General features: G+C 35.1%; 2 protein-coding genes across 2 annotated transcripts; one reads left to right on the top strand and one right to left on the bottom strand.

Annotated features, from left to right (window-relative positions):
- The first annotated feature begins 865 nt into the window (after positions 1 to 865).
- On the top strand, positions 866 to 2,345 carry LOC124821576 (uncharacterized). The gene is made up of 2 exons (XM_047293485.2): positions 866 to 1,105; positions 1,709 to 2,345. The coding sequence occupies exons 1-2, from the start codon at positions 1,086 to 1,088 to the stop codon at positions 2,061 to 2,063; spliced, it is 375 nt and encodes a 124-aa protein (XP_047149441.1). The 5' UTR covers positions 866 to 1,085; the 3' UTR covers positions 2,064 to 2,345.
- A 674-nt stretch (positions 2,346 to 3,019) lies between these two features.
- On the bottom strand, positions 3,020 to 16,349 carry LOC124846032 (nucleolar-like protein). Its single transcript, XM_088097697.1, has 13 exons — positions 15,879 to 16,349; positions 14,864 to 15,002; positions 14,631 to 14,698; positions 14,339 to 14,398; positions 14,045 to 14,248; positions 13,846 to 13,974; positions 12,735 to 13,418; positions 6,258 to 6,450; positions 5,964 to 6,157; positions 5,588 to 5,692; positions 4,446 to 4,585; positions 3,851 to 4,129; positions 3,020 to 3,738 (listed from the first exon to the last, which is right to left on the bottom strand). Exons 1-13 carry the CDS (start codon positions 16,266 to 16,268, stop codon positions 3,474 to 3,476), a joined length of 2,850 nt encoding a protein of 949 aa, XP_087953823.1. The 5' UTR covers positions 16,269 to 16,349; the 3' UTR covers positions 3,020 to 3,473.
- Positions 16,350 to 19,172: the final 2,823 nt, after the last annotated feature.

Consider the following 19,172-nt stretch of genomic DNA (forward strand, 5'->3'; position numbering starts at 1 on the left):
ATGAAGACGTAAGTTAATATTCTAGAGAAAAAACAGGTAGAACTAAGAGGTAAATTTTATAATTATGTATTTAAGTTACTAGAAATTTGTTTCACAATTTGAACCTTTTAAATTTCAAAATATTATATTGTTATTATTTTAAAACTACTATGGATCTATAAATACTTCTCTGGGCTTTCATAACTTATCTTTCATTATTGTTGTATCTCCATTGTGATTTTCTTATGAAAGATCTATCAATAAGTTAGGTAGTAAAAATCCGTTATTTCATAATTAATAAGAATGTAAAGCCTTGTGTGTTTTAACACAATGAATGTGAAAGAAACATCAAAACTAAAATTCTATTAAACCTAAATAAAATAATGTCATTAATATGAAATATATTATTATAATTATAAAAAATCATTCAACAAAATTTAATAAATCAGCTATCATATTGCGTGAAGTTAATTATGATCCATTAAAGATTTAATAATTTAATTACTTGAATTGATTAAATGATATCTTTCTAATAAGCATGTTGTGTAAAATAAACAAATAGATAAAAGTGACATTTTTACATGAAAAAACAAGTTAATTTGTAGAGTGTTGCAAAATAAAATAAAATAATAAACACATATGATACCTCTGAAAAACATAACATTACCAATGTCAAATTCTGTGACTTTGGAAACATCTTATAAAGTACTTAATACTGCCATATTATGAGCTGCTTAGTAATTAAGTTATTGTGTTGACTGACTTTTGAATTCTCCGTACAACTCAACTTCATGTCAAATTGGTTTTGGAAATACTAAATTGTTATCATAAAACCTAATAAGAAAACCTTATTTATTATACTTTTTTTACATATATAGAAATTCTTTGGATGACTAAATTAAAACTTCATCATTTACCTGTTTTGCTTAGCATTAAATCAAACATTCTTGCAAGTGCATAGCCACTGAAAACAGTTCACTCGCTTCTCTTCCTGTCACTATCTATCCACCAATCCTTGGTTCCTTCTCTTTTCCCAACAATTTTAGGTCTTCAAGGGTTCACACTTTCTTCTGAGGTCGTCTACACTGTTAGAGTCTCGATCCACCATGGATAGCTTCATCAATTGGTAAGATTATGCCATTGTTATATTATATATATTTTTATGAGATAATTTCCATACACTGTGCAGATTTTAGTTTTAGTTTAATCTTGTTTTAGATCTTGATTTTTTTTCTCTCTCTTAAGTTGAAGAAGAACTTTAGTTATTTTTTTTTTTGAAAAAAAAAATCCGTTTTTAATCCTTAAAAGCACCCGATGCGATTATCTCTGTTGGGACTAAAACAACTTTTTCAAATATATTTTTTTTTCATTTTAAGGACAGAAATGAAATCGTCCCAACTTTAAACGTGGCTAATAAGATTCATAAAAGTGATATTCGTTTGGGGTTCTTTCAAACTATTGAGAGCTTTCTCCGGAGTCTTCAAACTATGATGGATTATGTCATCAACTGGTGAGATTATACCCAATGTCGTTCATTCGAGACAGTGTAATTCTTTTACTAATTGATATAAAAATATAAATTGATCATATATACATATAAAGAGCGGTACATAGTATATATACATTAAAGAATAAGATTTATTATAATTTGATGGTATCTTTATATTGGTTCTGTTAATCCAATTTGATATGGATTACTCAAACAAAGACAAATGCTACTATGTTTCAGGTTGGTGTCCCTGATAAGTTGCTTAGGGTCAAAGATTAATCCAATACTTGAAAAAATCACAGGATATACATTTAATGTTAAGGATAACTCTTGTGATGAAGCTGGAATGGATGGAGAAATGTGGTTGCTTGTTGCTGTTGCTGTTGTGGTTGCTCTGATGGTCATTGTTGTTGTTTGGTTTCTTTGGGAGATGATTGTGGTGATTTTCAGATGTTTTTATCCATGTTGTTGCAGAAGTGGGAGGACAATGAAGGCTCCAGGGAGAGACTGTTACATTTTAAGGGACGACTTTGAGCGCAATCCTAGAGATTATTTTCGTAAACTGCGCAGTGATCAACATGCGTGTTTGGTTTGAAATTTTGAAGAAGTAAACCCACGACAAATTACTACTTTTTACTTCTTTGACGTGAAAAATTATGAACATATATAGTTGGTTGTTATTGAGGCTTGTTTGTGTTTGGATGGTGCATGTTTGGCATGATTTGGGTGATTTGATGTTGTACAAAATGTGTTGTAATTTGTGTTGATATTTGAAGTGTGGTATCCATGTTTGCTTTTACTTGATGAGACTGAAGTCTCTGTTGGTTAAACATTTCTTGTTTGTTCATGAATGATTGTATGGTTAAATTATTTTGCATGTTGTTCTTGAATTTTTTTTTTATTTGAATTAAGAGGACACTTTTTGTTTTGTTTTAATGTTTTTCAGAACATCTTAAGTTCAATTCCTGGGAACTAAATGTATAAAGAGGTGTACAATTTAAAAACAATCTGCAGACATTGATTTGCTTGACAATGCACAAGTGTATAAGATGTGGTTTATGGCCTGTTTGGTTTTATATTTCAGAAGTAATTCTTACGTTTGAATGTAATTTTTAGAAATTATTAATTTTTTTTTTCATATTTTTGCTGCAATTTTAAAAAATTGATTATTTTACACATTTGAACCTTTTATTCTTAACTAGTTGTTCTCGTAATTCAGCTAACTTGAAGATAAGGATAGGGAGGGCAACAACTACGTTAAAAACCGCCACAGTATTAAATGCTGCAAATAAAAATTTACGAGGATAATAACTAGCATTTTAATATCATAAATAAAAATACTAACTATATTTCTTAATTTATAGCATTGCCTTAAATAACGTTTAGAAATAAACCAAGAAATGTTACACTACCAAACGTATTTTTCAATTAAATACAGGAAAAAATCAATTTTCAAGAATTGTTGTCGTCATGATCCACATATGCCTCAAAACTCCACACTTGTGGAAGTCCTAAAAAATGGCTTACTAACAAAAATCCTTACATCATGAGTGATAGAAGAATCCATATAATTGTAGAAAGAAAATAGAGTACAAATTAGATTGAAAATTCATTTGCAAAATTTTTAACTTAGTTCAACCCATGTGGCGGCTGATATTGTTTACAGAGAACTTACATGAAGTTGCACCTCCTAATCCCAAAACTTGAATACATGAGTCATGAGTAACACCTTCCCAGGAGATGAAGTTGGGAAGGCAAGAGTATTGTCAAATGAATGATCTCAGCTCTTTATACCCTTTCTTATCATTACTATTTGCTTCAACTTTCAATATTGAGTGGGGAAAGTAAGGCCTAGCTTATTCTCTAACCACCCCATAAATATTCTTCCAAGCTTGTTCATCATTTATCCACTCTAGAAGCTAGGCAGTAGAAAACCACTCCTTGAGCTGATTAATACGAAGGTAAAGCCCTTTAACACAGTGAATGTGGGAAAATATGCAAGCTTTTATCTCCTTCTTTTCCTCCCTTTACCAAGCTGTCCTGATTTGAAGGCATGTTCTTGCTCTTGAAGGAAAGCTTTAGCTCTTCCATACTTCTCTGCTCTATCTTTTTCCTGTAAAGACTTCTCTTTTTCCTTCACCTCAAGCAGGAAGTAGTTGTCTTTACGCAATTCTCGTGCAGCCCCCTTAGCTTCACGCTTCAACTGCTTCTTCAATTTTCTCATTTCTGCTCGTTCCCGGTCAGGATCATAATCTCTACCCTTGACATAGCTGCAGAACAAAAAATATTACATTCAAGTGCTTAATTTATGTTATTTTTCAGATTCACCGTGACTAAGGAAACATGTCATCAAATTCAAGCAAAGGAAAAGGAGGGACTTACTTTTCCTCAAACTTAGGATTCAGTAGTTTGATCGATACTGGCTTTTGTTTCCGCATTTGAAGTGGTCGTCTCGAAGAGTGAAGCTCATCCACTTTCAACTTAATAATCTCAGCCACATTTTTTATTTTATCTCGTAATGCATTTGGCATATTTTTCTGTTCTTCTATCTCATTTAATATTCTCAAAATTGGTAAGAATATTTCAGGAAATGAACTTAGGCCTTTATAGATGTCAACATATCCCTGTAAAGTTTCAACCACTGTAACTAACACACTGGCCCTGTAATGAATGAATAATAATTAGCCAAGATAAATGAAAACCATAAGCCTTCAAAAAGAAATGAACAAGCAATACTCTGAACAATCTTCAATATTAGCAGCAGCCAGTATTAATTATCAAGACTATAGCTATAACACAATCTAAATGACCAGTTCTTGATAATGCAAATCAAGCACATATTATACAGTATTCATACTAACATTTTTTGGTTTAAAAAGCCTCGAGACCCCATTCAAAACAAAGATTGCCAACATAATAACAAGGACGTAACCTTTTTTTCCTTTTTGGATAAATGGTTCTAACAACTTATTGTTACCTGAAATCAACTTCACTGAAGAGAGAGGAGTCTTCTGGCATGTCTATAATCTTGAAGAAATTCAGAGTGCTAATCGCATTCACTGTCTCATGTATGCACAGGAGAGGCTTGAGTGCTTTCAGTTCCATAAGATGATATAACTGGGATAAAACAAATTATATGGTCATTTCAGTGTCCAAACATGAAGCTGTAGTATTTAATAAGTACTGGGATATCAGTTCCATAAGATGATATAACTAGGTTGTGGATTTACCAAGTGCTGGGATCAAGATTATCAAATTCGAGAGTTTACATAAACTCGAGAGAGTCGAGTAAACTCAACTCGTAAACTCGTAGAGTTTACTTCAGATGAAAAAAATTATATAAATAATATCTTAATTCAAATAAGTTTACAAAATTATATAACTTAAAATAAACAAAATTTATAGTTATATTGTTCATAAAAATAAATATTGTAAAACATAAATACTTGGACTATTGCCATTAATTTTGATGCATTTCATTAAATATATAACTTTCAAGTTCGCAAAATCGCTCCAAACTCACGATTTTACACGATTCTACCAATTTCCCAGTCGATTCTACCAAGTTTATGCAAAAAACGAGTTTACTTCTGAGTTAACTCGGAAACCATGTCTGGGACCGTAAACTCGTACGAGTTAACTCGAGAGTTTGATAACCATGGCTGGGATATCATAATTATCCTCCATCATCTTCTGCTCTTATTATGTTAAAAGTATAGAAAAAGTAAAATGGTTCTTCCCATATTTATTACTTATTATCAAGAGAAACTTAAATTATCCTTGGAATTGTAAACTTGGAAAAAGAAAATGTATGGTATAGGGCATCAGAACAGAAGCCCAAAAAATGTACAGCAACTGTCAGAATGCTCGTTTTCTCAAGTAAATTTGCAGTAGCAAAAAAAAACAAAACTTTTTACAAGGAAATGTGGGTACAGTCTAAATGAAAAGAGTAGAATATTCACAATATTTGTGAGGACGACAGTTTTCTACCAAAGGGCTAAAACTAAAATATCTACAACTGTTTTCTTGTTCAAAGAAGAATGGAGGAGGCCAATAACATACATACACCCGTCACATAATATGACTCAAACTACAGATGATCAATGGAAATATTATTACCTGGGAATCTTCTTCTGAAATATGTTTACTTTCAGTAGCTGCCAGCAGTGAAGTTCGAAGAAACATTATTGCTTCCGGACAGAATTTTCTAGAATGTCTAAATACCTGCCATTTTATATTTAGTACATAAGCAAGCACAAAATTTAACAAGGGAGAAAAGTGAAAATTGAAGTTCCGCAATACAATAAATATCTTAGTAAGTAATCATTCAAAAACTAAACTCGTTTGTGGAATCATATACCATTAATGAAATTTTCCATTTTGACTGTACATATAGCCACCATTCAACGACAGAATTCAAATAGATTAAAAGCAGATGAAAAGCATATAAGTTAGACAAAATAAACTCAATGAAGTATGTTGAAGAAGTACTTACTGAGAGAAGCATAGAACATAAGAAAGAGCCAATGGCAATATCCCGACCAGATACAATTGGGCAACGCATCAGATATTCACACATCAACAATACCACGGGGGTCATAACTGGATGCCTAAAGTCAGAGCATGGAAATATCATGGACCACAAACGCAGGAGGCACAATGTTTTTGAAGAAGGCCAAGAGCTACTTTCTGTGCCAAGAGAATAATTAGTGTTACCAAAACATCTAACAAATAGTTCTCAACATGTTAGCATAAAGAATGCAACTGTTCAACTATGTTTTATTTTGACCTGATTTCTTGATACTCTCAATGAATTGCTTTCTAGTACTTTCAATTCTGCGGCGAGCACATATTGCAGCAAAGTATGGGATTTCCGTACTCATCTCTATCAATGGTTTCACCAGCAGATTGAGTAACTCGACATTCAGTGGTTTCTTATTTGCCAAAACAGCAAAATATTGCAACAATATTCCATAGAATATCTAAAAAGAGAAGATATAGCATGAGCACCTCTAATAGTTAGAGATTTAACAATAACAAACCACAATATCCTGACAAAATATTTAGAAACAGAATATAAAAGTGTCAAATGTTTCATCCAAAAATAGTGCTAGTACAATCTGGTCTACCACAAAAAGAAAAAAAATAACGTTCAGGCAAACTACATTGCCATATATACATCAATGGAAACAAACTAAATTAACTCTGTGGTGCAGAAGCAAGTAAAAGCAAAATAAAACAGGATAAGGAGGACTGAGTTAGAGTTCAATGATTATGCCATTATATAATTTTTGTACAATCTTTTTAGTTTACATATAGTCCACTGCATTGTAACATTCTTAGTTGATATTTTATTTTAACCTTCCACTTACATTTTATCCAAGTTAATAAAGAAAACTACGATTAAATGAATCCGAATGGTTAGGATTTGTCTTTAAATAAGATTTCAAACCTATAGAGAGGGAATTGTTCAGATGTCCTACTTAAGATTGAAAAGAAATAATTCTTGAGGGCTTGATTGATCCCTCTCACAATCTTCTATTTATAAGAATAAATTGATACACAAATACATGATAAATAGGGTAACCCTAGACACAATATAATCATGATAAATAGGGTAACCCTTGACACACTATAATGATGATAAAATAGGATAAATATCCTAACACTCCCCCTCAAGCTGGAGCATACAAATTGTATGTACCAAGCTTGGAACAAATAAACTCAATCCGAGGACCCCTTAATGACTTAGTCAATACATCTGCGAGTTGATCGTTTGACCCAATAAACTCAGTACATATTTTTTTGGTCAACAACTTTTCACGAACAAAATGACAATCAATTTCTATATGTTTAGTCCTCTCGTGAAACACTGGATTTGATGCAATGTGGAGAGCAGCTTGATTGTCGCAATACATCTTCATAGTATGGATGTCACAAAATTTAAGCTCTTGAAGGAATTGTTTCACCCATATAAGTTCACATGTTAATGATGCCATTGCCCTATACTCGGCTTCCGCGGTTGATCGAGCTACTACATTCTGTTTCTTACTTTTCCATGAAATAATGTTTCCTCCCAGAAAAACACAATATCCTGTTGTAGACCGTCTATCAATAGGTGAACCTGCCCAATCTGCATCACAATACCCAGAGACATGAATGCTTCCTTTATCTTCATATAACAATCCTTGCCCGGGAGCCTTCTTTACATACCTTAGAATGCGAATGAGAGCATTCCAATGGTCAACACATGGAGCCTGCATGAACTGACTAACCACTCCAACTGCAAAGGATAAATCTGGCCTTGTAATAGTGAGATAAATCAGTTTGCCAACCAGCCTCCTATACCTCTCTGGATCGGAGAATAATTCACCTTCTTCTGTCCTTAATTTCTGGTTTGGGTCCATGGGACTGTCTACCGGTCTACAATCAATCATGCCTGTTTCTTGTAATATATCAAGAGCATACTTCCTTTGGGAGATTACAACTCCATCTTTTGATTGCGCTACTTCAATGCCTAAAAAGTATTTGAGACTTCCAAGATCCTTGGTTTGAAAATGTCTACACAAGTACTCTTTTAGTTGAGATATTCCAACAGCATCATTTCCTGTAATGACAATATCATCAACATATACTATTAAGTAAACACATTTCCCGAGAGAAGAATGACAATAAAAAACTGAATGGTCTGCTTCACTGCGTTTTAGCCCAAATTTTTGAACAATGGAGCTAAACTTTCCAAACCAAGCACGTGGGGATTGCTTAAGGCCATATAGAGATCGATGCAATTTGCATACCATACCAGACTCCCCCTGAGCAACAAACCCAGGAGGTTGCTCCATATAAACATCTTCCTCAAGATCACCATGTAGGAAGGCATTCTTGATATCCAATTGATGAAGTGGCCAGTGACGAATGGCTGCCATGGCAAAGAAGAGACGAATAGTAGTCATCTTGGCTACAGGAGAGAAAGTGTCACAATAATCAAGACCATAAACCTGAGTGTAACCTTTGACAACAAGCCGAGCTTTGAGCCGATCAATTTCACCATCAGGGCCAACTTTAACTGCATACACCCATCGACAACCAACCGCCTTTTTTCCTGGGGGAAGGGGCACCAGCTCCCAAGTATTACTGTAGTCAAGAGCCTGCATTTCTGCAATCATAGCTTGTCGCCATCCAGGATGATCAAGTGCTTCTTTCACATTCTTGGGTATAACAACAGAGGACACTGAGGATAAAAGAGAAAAATAGGAGGGCGACAATCGATGATAGCTTAGAAAATTATAAATGGGATGAGGGTTCCGAGTGGAACGAGTACCTTTTCTGAGGGCAATAGGCCATGCTGAATCATTTGCACCAGGAGGCGTGGGAGGAGGTGACGAGGGAGAAGAATCTGAAGTAGGAGATTCACCATTGTCTTGGGGAGGTGGACTATCCATTGAGGCCCTGTGTGGGATGATCTCAGTATGTGGAGAAACAGGTGTAGAAGGATTGTGATCAAGACTTGGAATGACAGAGACAGTGGAGCTATTTGACTCAGCCATTGGAATAGGAAGGACTTGCTGGAGGATAGAAACATCCTGAACAGATGGAGAGAAGTAAGGAGTCTGTTCAAAGAATGTGACATTGGCAGACATGTAATACTTCTTAGTTTCAGGAGAGTAACACCGATATCCTTTTTGAAGTCGAGAATAGCCTAAGAAGACACATTTGAGAGCGCGAGCGGAGAGTTTGTCTAGACCTGGAGACATGTCATGAACAAAACATACACAGCCAAACACTCGGGGAGATGTATGAAAGAGAGGATCATTAGGAAACAAAATGGAGAAAGGGACTTTATTATCAAGAGAGGAGGAGGGCATCCTATTAATAAGATAACATGAAGTTAAGATGGCATCCCCCCAGTGATGGACAGGAATATGGGCACCAAGCAAAAGGGTACGAGCAGTTTCAACCAAGTGTCTATTTTTTCGTTCTGCTATACCATTTTGTTGTGGTGTATGAGGACAAGTAGACTGATGTAAGATACCATGGGAACTCAAGATGGCAGAAAAGGAGGATGAGAAATACTTTTTGCATTATCAGTTCTTAATATTTTGATTACTTGACCAAATTGATTCTTGATTTCATTCAAAAAGGATGTAAAGATAACTAACAATTCAGAACGATTTTTCATAAGATAAACCCAAGTACATCTTGAATATTCATCAATAAAGGTAACAAAATATCTAAAACCAAAGGAGGAGATACGACTAGGTCCCCATATATCAGAATGGATGATGGAAAAACTAGAATTACATATTGATTGAGACCTTTTAGGAAAGGAAGATCTAACATGTTTTCCTAATTGACATGACTCACATTCTAAAGTTTGGAGACCACTAAGTTCAGGACACATCTTTTTTAATTTGGACAAATGAGGATGGCCAAGTCGATCATGTAGCACTTTAGGATTAGGAGCAGCAACACAAGACACCCTTGGACGAGATCCAAAATGGTATAATCCGCCAGCTTCATATCCTTCTCCAATCTGGCTCCCCGAACCACGCTCCTGTATAACAAAAGATTTATGATCAAAGGTTATTGAACAATTTAACATTTTAGTCAACTGGCTTAAGGAAATTAAATTAAAAGGACAATTAGGGACAAAAAGGACTGAGTTGAGATTGAGGGAGGGAGACAAAGAAACATGACCGACTCCTTTGGAAGAAGTTTTAGATCCATTTGCAAGGGTTATGAAATGAGGTTTTTCTCGAAAGGAAATAGATGAGAACAAAGAGGTATTACCAGAAATGTGATCAGAAGCACCTGAGTCAATTACCCATGAATTTTGACATTCCATAGATTGAGAAACGCAGGCTGTTGATGTATTGGGAGATTGAGATGGTTGTGCCAAGCTGTTAGACTTTAACCTTAAATACTCTTGATATTCATCCTCAGAAAACATAGAAGTGGAGGTTTCAGTTTTCGAAGTGGAAGTTTCAGTCTTCGAAATATTGGCGATTTTGGAAGGGAAACCATGTAAGGAGTAGCAATTCTCTTGAGTATGACCCATCCTTTTACAATATGTGCATTGAGTACGTCCCCGACCTCCTCGTCCTCCTCCTCTAGTGCCACGTCCTCCTCTTCCTCGTGTGGCAACCATGACAGATGGTTCCACTAGTTCATGCGCTTCTTGAGTTTGAGATACCGGGACACGCAGAAGGCGAGTGGTCAATGTTTCCATAGAGGGAACCTCATGACTAGTTAGAAGTTGATCTCTGAGATGATCAAAATCGGGATGTAGGGCACGAAGGATCAACACCATGTAAAATTTGTCTAGTTTCTTTTTGATATCCTCTAATGGATCTACTTCCAAAAACATCCTAAGTTCTTCGACAGCAGATTGGGCTTCAGCCATGAAGGACACCATATCATGGTCTGCCATTTTAAGAGATGCAAGCTTGTTCGTAGTGTCATAGAGACGTTGAATATCGTTGGCATAAATGCTTTGGGCTTTCTTCCAAAAGGAGTGACAAGTTTTGAAAGCCCTCAAAGATACAAGAAGTTTGGGTTCCACTGATTGCCATAACAGGGTACACAACTGGAAATCTGCTTGTTTCCACTGATCAGCTTTTTCAGTAGGCACATGGCTTCCATCTCGCTCAAGGTGGTCATAATGCCCTTGGCCAAGGAACCACATTTCAACAGCAGCAGACCATGATAGATAATTTTTTCCATTTAGCTTCTCGGAGGTAATTGATGGACTTCCAGAGAAGGAAAGAGTACTGCCAGACGCCATCTCTGAAGAAGACAAATAGTACTAGCGAGGAACAAAAAAACCCTAAGGGTTTAGACGAAGGAAACTGTGACAGTGATGGACGACGGTGGCCGGCAACGGCGGGCGGTGAACGGCGGCCGGCGACGGACGACGGTGGCCGGCGGCGACGGTGGCCGGACGGTGGCCGGCGGCGGCGACGGTGACCGGCGGTTGACGGTGGCCGGACGGTGGCCGGCGGCGGCGACGGTGACCGGCGGTTGACGGTGGCCGGCGGCGGGCAGCGGCGGGCAGCGGCGGGCAGCGGCGGGCAGCGGCGGGCAGCGGCGGGCAGCGGCGGGCAGCGGCGGGCAGCGGCGGGCAGCGGCGGGCAGCGGCGGGCAGCGGCGGGCGACGAAGAACTATGGCGCCGGATAGATATATATTACGAGACAGAAACCAGAGCGGGATCGACCCGCTCTGATACCAACTTAAGATTGAAAAGAAATAATTCTTGAGGGCTTGATTGATCCCTCTCACAATCTTCTATTTATAAGAATAAATTGATACACAAATACATGATAAATAGGGTAACCCTAGACACAATATAATCATGATAAATAGGGTAACCCTTGACACACTATAATGATGATAAAATAGGATAAATATCCTAACAGTCCTTAACTTATTTTCCTGACTGATAACCAGATCGGCCATCTGTTGGCTTGTATCTCTAGGTCAATTCTTCTCTCAAATTATCTCAAGTATTAAAGATGTCACCGTAGGCTCCTAATCTTAACAAATTTCAAATACATAGTGAGCTATTCATAATACCTATACATTTCATCCCCATGAATGGAAATACAAACTGGACCTTCATATCCACATTTCAAATACTCAATGCTTAATTCCAGGATCTTACCAAAAGAGGATAGTAAAAGAGTGTACATCTACATGAATGGCTTTCAAAAGAAAAATAATTAAATTTAGATGAATAAACAATTAAAAAGTTACAACATAATATAGGCACACAAGCACATGCATACAAACTAAGTCTATATATAATAACACAAGTCATCATCTGGCCTGTATTATTAATCCATTAGTTTGACCAAAACAACGATGCAGCATTCCTTCAATAAAAAATGACATATTTGAATCAAATCAATTCGGGAAAATTTTTCAATCACTAAACTATAGACATTAGTGATCCTATAGGCAGTAACTACAGCAACAATATTTTGTTCCCTAAGCTAGGTTTCATTAAATTATAGAGTATGAAAGCTGTAAAAACCAATATATTTACACAGTTGAGGGAAATATTTTAGTTATTGATACAGGTTTTCCATTAATTGTCAATGAAACTTTGAAGTTCATATTATAGGAAAAGTATCGCCAAGTTGAAAACATCCAAGAGTTTGCACTTTTCCAATAAAACAATTATAGATGCAGTACACGTATGTACAAGAAGTGAAAAGAGAATATCAAAGTCTAGACAAAAAAGTAAGAAAGGTATGAGTTTCATACTTGCATTTTCTTTCGATTTTCTGCAGCAAGTGTGATTGGATTACTTTTCCGAATCCGATTGACAATCAAAATAATGTTGGAGTTTGAATAGTTATCAACCAGTGTACATAATTCTTCAAAGGTCTTGGGAGCTTCAATTATATAAGGAATTTCTGACTCTTTTGACTGTTTTCCTGCAACATCTATCTTCTTCCCATTTGAAAAATCCTTGTCCCTTTTCACACTTTTAACAGAATCATTTTTCTTTGCCTTTATATGAACCGCATCATCTAATCTTTCTACCCCGTCAGGGTCTTCTGAATCTGTTTCTTTGTCCTCATCACTATCATCTTCGTCTTCTGAATCTGCACCAATATCATCATCATCACTTTGTTCCCAATCTTTTAAAGAAAGATCCTTCTCATGTTCTTCCCCCTCGTCTGATTCTTCATCAGCATCTTCAGAGCTTCCCAAATCATCAGAATCGTCATCATCACCATCTTCACTAGCAGAATCTTCATCTTTTCTTTCAAGAATCTCATCAACCCACCCCTTCTTAGTCACAATCTGTTCACTGACAGAGAAGGAATCACCTAGATCATCCCCAGAGAGAGATCTTGGTTTCTGTTCAGATGCCTTTTCTGAATCATCATTGTCTTCATCACTTGAATCTTCAGCAGCAACCATCCTCTTCTGCCGCTCTTCCTTAATTAATGAACAAAAGCATTCATTAGTTTACTCTAAAATTAAATTATATATATATATATATATATATATATATATAACTTTGCCCTGTGCACATAGTCCATGATTGGAATTCACAACCGCAGGATTAAAAAGGCAGCAACCTTACAGAGCCACCAGGTTCACTCACCCCCAAAAACAAAATATTATACTAAATACAAATATCACTCATGATTCATGCATGAATTTAGTTTACTAGCCCAGGGTTCAGTCCCATTCCTCCACTTCAACCATAACAATAGTCTAAACCACTTTAAAATGTAGCTTAGCTATATAGCTAAGATCAGAGCTTTATTATCCAAATATGTGGGAAAATGCTCCATCATATGTAAAGTTAATTTATCAAATGTTCAAAAACAAACTAGAGTTAAAAGTCGCTCAAACATACCTCCAATTGCTCTAGACGTTCTTTTTCTTCCTGAGCAATCTCTTCTGGTGTCTTTGTCCTGTCTGAAGGGCGAGCACGCATTTCCAATCCCATTTGTTTGACAAGTTTGTCATAATCGTCAGGTTTTTCCTGCCATAAAAGAGAAAGTTAGAACGTAGGATGTTCTTATAATAAGAGGAAGTTCATGGATAAATGGTACCTGCACAGAATTTTCTATGGTACGACTGGCAGGTATGTGGTCCTTACTACTTTGTTCATTTGTGTTCACTAGAGCCTTCAAAGCTTTCATCTTGTTTGGCTCAGTCAAAGATAACAAGGCCTCAGAGTGAACCAAGGAAGTAAAGTCCTTGTCCAATTCTTCCACCAAGTGTTCATTTTCTTCCTTATCTCTAGCTTTTTGAGCCTGGAAAATATCGGAGTGAAGAAAAGATGTCAACAAATATAAAAGACAAAGAAACCATTTTAGCCCTAATGAAAGAGAAATATTTCCCACCTTGTAAAATTTGCTTTTTGTGATGATTTCCTCCATCACTTCCTTCTTGCTTTTGTGTCTCTGCAGAAAATGTCAAATTTAAGAACCAACTTCAAAGTATTTCAAATATTGAGCAACAATTGCAAAAATTTAGGATGGACAGGATATTAAAATTTCTGATAATCACCACATTAGAAATCACTAGCAGATTAGGCAATCCATACATGATATAACACATTATGTAGGCACAATGCCATCATAACAGCAAAAAAAAAAGTAAGCATGTCAACAGTAATAACATAACAGGCCTTACATTTTCCTCCCCATCAACTGCATTTTCTCCAGGTATCTGCATCCTATGCTGAACCAAATCTCTTTCCTCTGCAAAACCGGCACTCAATATAAACCCAACATACAAAAACAACTCACCAGCTTACCAAGTCATTCGTTACAGTTGAAGCAGAATGTTCACAAATAAGCCATTGATTTCAGCAGTCATGAAAAAACATTGCATAAAATCACCTAACTATCACATAGTTAAAATACCGTAAGTCTCAGCATCAACATCGTCAGGATGCATCTCTTCCTCAAAATCATCTCTTCCAAGAGAATCAATTCCCTCAAAATCATCTTCCTCTCCATCTGACAAGTGATACTTGCTTTTCTTACTCAGCTTCATGTTCAACTATAAACACCCAAAGAAATAAATAAGTAATGGCACATCAGCAACAATGAGTTAAACTAAAAAAAAATAGTTTTTTCACTGCCAACTAATCAAAATTCATATGAATTCTAATATAATTATGATAAACACCAACATACTTGCAACATATAGGCAGTTTATGATTGGAAAACATTGTAATCCATCACCATTGCTTGTGCTATTTATTCTAAAATAAATTTACAAAATACTAATATTAAATTAAATACACTGAAAAGTATAAAACATCGGACAGATGCTAACAAAAACTCTAACATACAGTGCGTTACTAGAACTTCTCAAAACTTTTTTACACTGTCATCCATTCATGAATGCTAAAGAAAAATGCTTACAGCACAATCTCTGACATATTCACTTTAACTCAATTTCCGTCATTAGTTAAAACTTCTTCAAAATAACAAACTTTTGTGTCTCTAACTTCTTATATAAAAAAGTCTTACTTGAAGGAATTTTAACTAGCACATGTTGATGAGACTCGCCAACAAAATTTACATTACCATCTATGCGTGCAAAAGAAAAAAAAAAATACTCGCAACCCAATCTTCAAGATCACTCTCGTAAACACTTATTCTCTCATTAACAAAAATCCATTAAAATCATAGCCTTTAGTGAGTTTCTCACTCGTTTAAAAATTTTTGCTTGAATGTCTTTTAACCAAAATATGTAGCCAGCACTCCTCCAAAGCTAAGGTTCTCGAATAGTACCATAACTACATTAAAAACCAGTAATATTAACAGGATGTCATCGTCTACGCTGTACCAAAACTAAACTTAATCATTTTTTCACAGGTATCCACTTATTTTCTGAGTCTCTACAAAATAAAAATAAATTATCCAGAACCTGACGTTCACGTTGGGATCGCAAGATGGCTTTCCCAAACTCGTCCAGTGCGTGGTCATTCTCTCCAATTCGCTTGTCAACGAAGAGCGATGATTTTGCACTTTGCTGGTACTCCTTCAAGAGAGTGTTGTTCCTCTTCTGGATTGCCAGGGTTCGGGCCAGTCCCATGCGGCGGGCCTCGCCCTTCCGCTTCTGACCCAGCACCTCGAATTTCCGGCGCGACCAAATCGACTCGAAGGGATTGCTGCCACTCCCGCCGCCAGTGCTCTTGCTGCTTTTGGCCTTCACTTTCATGGCTACGCCTTCGGGACCTGATTTCTTGCTCTTCTTCTTCTTCTTCTTCGAGTCAGTGTTGTTGCCACTGCTGCTGCGTTTTGATGATTTCGCCATTGATTTTGCAAGCAACAACACAGGGTTTAGTTTAGGGTTTTTCTTTGGTTTGCTGTGTATGTGCGTTTTGTTGATGTTACTGTCTCAAACTAAGAAAAACTTAAATAGATACGGTCTTCAAATATTCTAAGGTTTAATTTATTTTCCAAAAATTAGTTCTATTTGTTTTAATTCTTCAATGTTTCAAAGTTTAATTTGATTTTTTTAAAATTGTAGTGATTAAAAAGATAGGAAAATATAATTTATAAACTAAATTGATTGTTTACTCTAAAGAATTATGAATGAAATACTAAAAAATTTAGTCTAAAATATTTAAAACAAAAACATCACTATTACTTAATTTAATTATATTTGTAGTCGGTAAATTTTGAAATATTTAATTCTCAAATTTAGAAAAGAAACATTTTAATTCCTCAAATTTAAAAGTAAATATTAATAGCTATAGTTATCTATAAAATTTTATTCAAATACATACATTAAAGTATTCAATAAATAATAATATTATTAGTTTTTCAAAAAGATGTTTTAGAAGAAAAATATATATATATCTTTCAGAAGATAATAATTATATAATCTTGGATTAATCTTCTTGGAAATTTAAATTATTGATTTCATATTATATAATTTATTTAAATATTATATTTTATACATTATACATACATATACAAAGGTCCTATTTTCTTTTTCCTGAAGTGTTTAGGTGTAAAGATGGTAGTGTTAGATTTTGAAATAATCTTTATTTTATTATTATTTTAAAAAAATGTCTGAAAAAGTAAGTAAACAAATAATTGAATTATTTTTGTTAAAAGTAGATGCTAAGAATACTTGTTACATGGATTAAAATGTAGTGGTATTTGTAAGATTCAAATAACAGGAACTAATATAAAATCTTTATCTGAGGATTCTGACATTTTTTTTCTTTAAATTATTTAGTATTCTTTACTAAATATTTAAATATTCACGTTAAACTAGAATAACTATCAAGGTCTAAAATATATGCATACATATACTGAAACATAAAATATCTATAAATATAGGTCTCACAATATCATGTATTATAGACAATATTTCAAGAACAACTTGAAATTAAAACTTTAAAATGTAAAATAAATATATTATAACTAGTAAGTTAATATTCTTTGTTAAACATGCAAAATGGTGAGTTCACATATTAAAACATGATTATTATAAAATTCAAAATATGCATATGAAATAAGTTAAAAGAAAACAAAACCATGAAAATAAAATGTATAATATTAAATCTCATCTCACGAGAGACTTACAACTTTAATATGGTTTTCCTACAAATTCAAAACTCACATTTTGTTTAATCAAATACTTATAGAATTTTCGTAAAGATAAATATGTTTTTAGCCATTTAATTTTTAGTAAAAATTAAAAATAATTTATTTTCAAAATTTTATTTTAATTTAGTTTTCTAATTTTATAAATATATAAATTTAATTATTTTAACTAAATTTTATATATTTCATAATGACAAATGAATTGTTTACATAATTTAATATATTTTGTAACATCCCAAAAATACAGCAATAAACCATATGATAGAATAATTACATTAATAATAATCCAGATTAGTCTTACACTAGAGACGAGCGTACGCTCATGGCCGAACGGCCTTACAGAAAGAGTTACAAATTAAAGTCGTACCTCACTACCCAAACTATGCGACCGGTTTACAAAATAACAATACCGATCATTCATACTTAAACAAAAGGAAAGGTGAGCGGACGTCCACCTTACTATAACTAGACTATTGCCCGAACGTCCTACTCTCCGGTCTTTACTTCGATTTCTTCCAAATTTTCTTCTTCCAGCGCCTTATCCAACAACTCGACTCCTTCTGCTCACATCCACACGGATGATCATTGCAATGACAAGGACGGACGTACAAAACCAGACACGACAGGAAACACAGGGTAAGCTTATGTAATTTAATTCATGCATAAACATACATTTCAAATAATTCAACACCAAATAAATTTCAACGTATGTATTACACAAGCCTATCACTAAACTGACTGTCCGGACTGTATGAAATCTGCGTAGCTACAGGCGTTCATGCACCCGGGTGATGTAGTAACTGGAATACTCTCATCAGCTGCCACCCGAGGTTAGTCCATTCCGTCCAAAGTACCCCTAAGGACTAGGACCTCCTGCCGTTCCCACACATGACCTACCCTCCTCTACGTGAGGACGAGTACTCACGGAACATCAAGATGAACTGCCAGCATTAGCATGCCCACAGTCATAATTTACCAATTCCAATATTCATCCACGAGTCGTTCCTCCCTGGAACGCTCGTTCAAATCCACATCATTTCATTCATATCACATTCTCTTCCTATTTCATTCATAATCATTCTCAATTTCATCTTTCATTATCATTTTTCTCAAATTCATCTTTCATTACCAATAAGTTAAATTTCATCTTTGTTCAAAAATTCTCACGGATACTCGATACCGAACGTTCAATCCTCACTCAGAACGAGGACGAACACTTGGAACGAGACAGAGAGGTCTCCAGTTCCAGAATAGAATAAGACCGAGAGGGTTACTATCGAATTACGAAAGAAACCGAGGTCAACTACATATCGCAAGAATGACTAGAACGGACGTTACTTACAAAGTGAGTCAATTAGATGAACTGACCCTTGAGAGTTCTAACCGAACGCAGAAAGAACTAGGCTAAATACTAAAGCTCTAAGCCGGAACCAAATGGACGTATATACTTCAAGACTTTCATAGTAGAATACTTAAAAGGATTCACCTGAAGAAACCGAACGCTTAAGAATATTTAGCTTATTTAAATTTACATCAAGAATTCCGAATGCCAGTCAATGACCGAGCACGGTGAAGGAGAATATTTTATTTAGACAAACGC

The sequence above is a fragment of the Vigna umbellata genome, chromosome 8 (assembly GCF_029865625.1).
Source record: "Vigna umbellata cultivar VRB3 chromosome 8, Vumbellata_1.0, whole genome shotgun sequence".
Lineage (NCBI taxonomy): Eukaryota > Viridiplantae > Streptophyta > Magnoliopsida > Fabales > Fabaceae > Vigna > Vigna umbellata.

Coding starts and splice junctions, on each gene's coding strand:
- LOC124821576 (XM_047293485.2), top strand. CDS start 1,086: ATGGATAGCTTCATCAATTG. Junction 1,106..1,708: donor ATGGATAGCTTCATCAATTG/GTAAGATTATGC, acceptor ACTATGTTTCAG/GTTGGTGTCCCTGATAAGTT.
- LOC124846032 (XM_088097697.1), bottom strand. CDS start 16,268: ATGGCGAAATCATCAAAACGCAGCAGCAGTGGCAACAACACTGACTCG. Junction 13,975..14,044: donor CCATAGAAAATTCTGTGCAG/GTACCATTTATC, acceptor CTTTTATGGCAG/GAAAAACCTGACGATTATGA. Junction 6,451..12,734: donor AAAATCGAAAGAAAATGCAA/GTATGAAACTCA, acceptor TTCTCTTTTTAG/ATATTCTATGGAATATTGTT.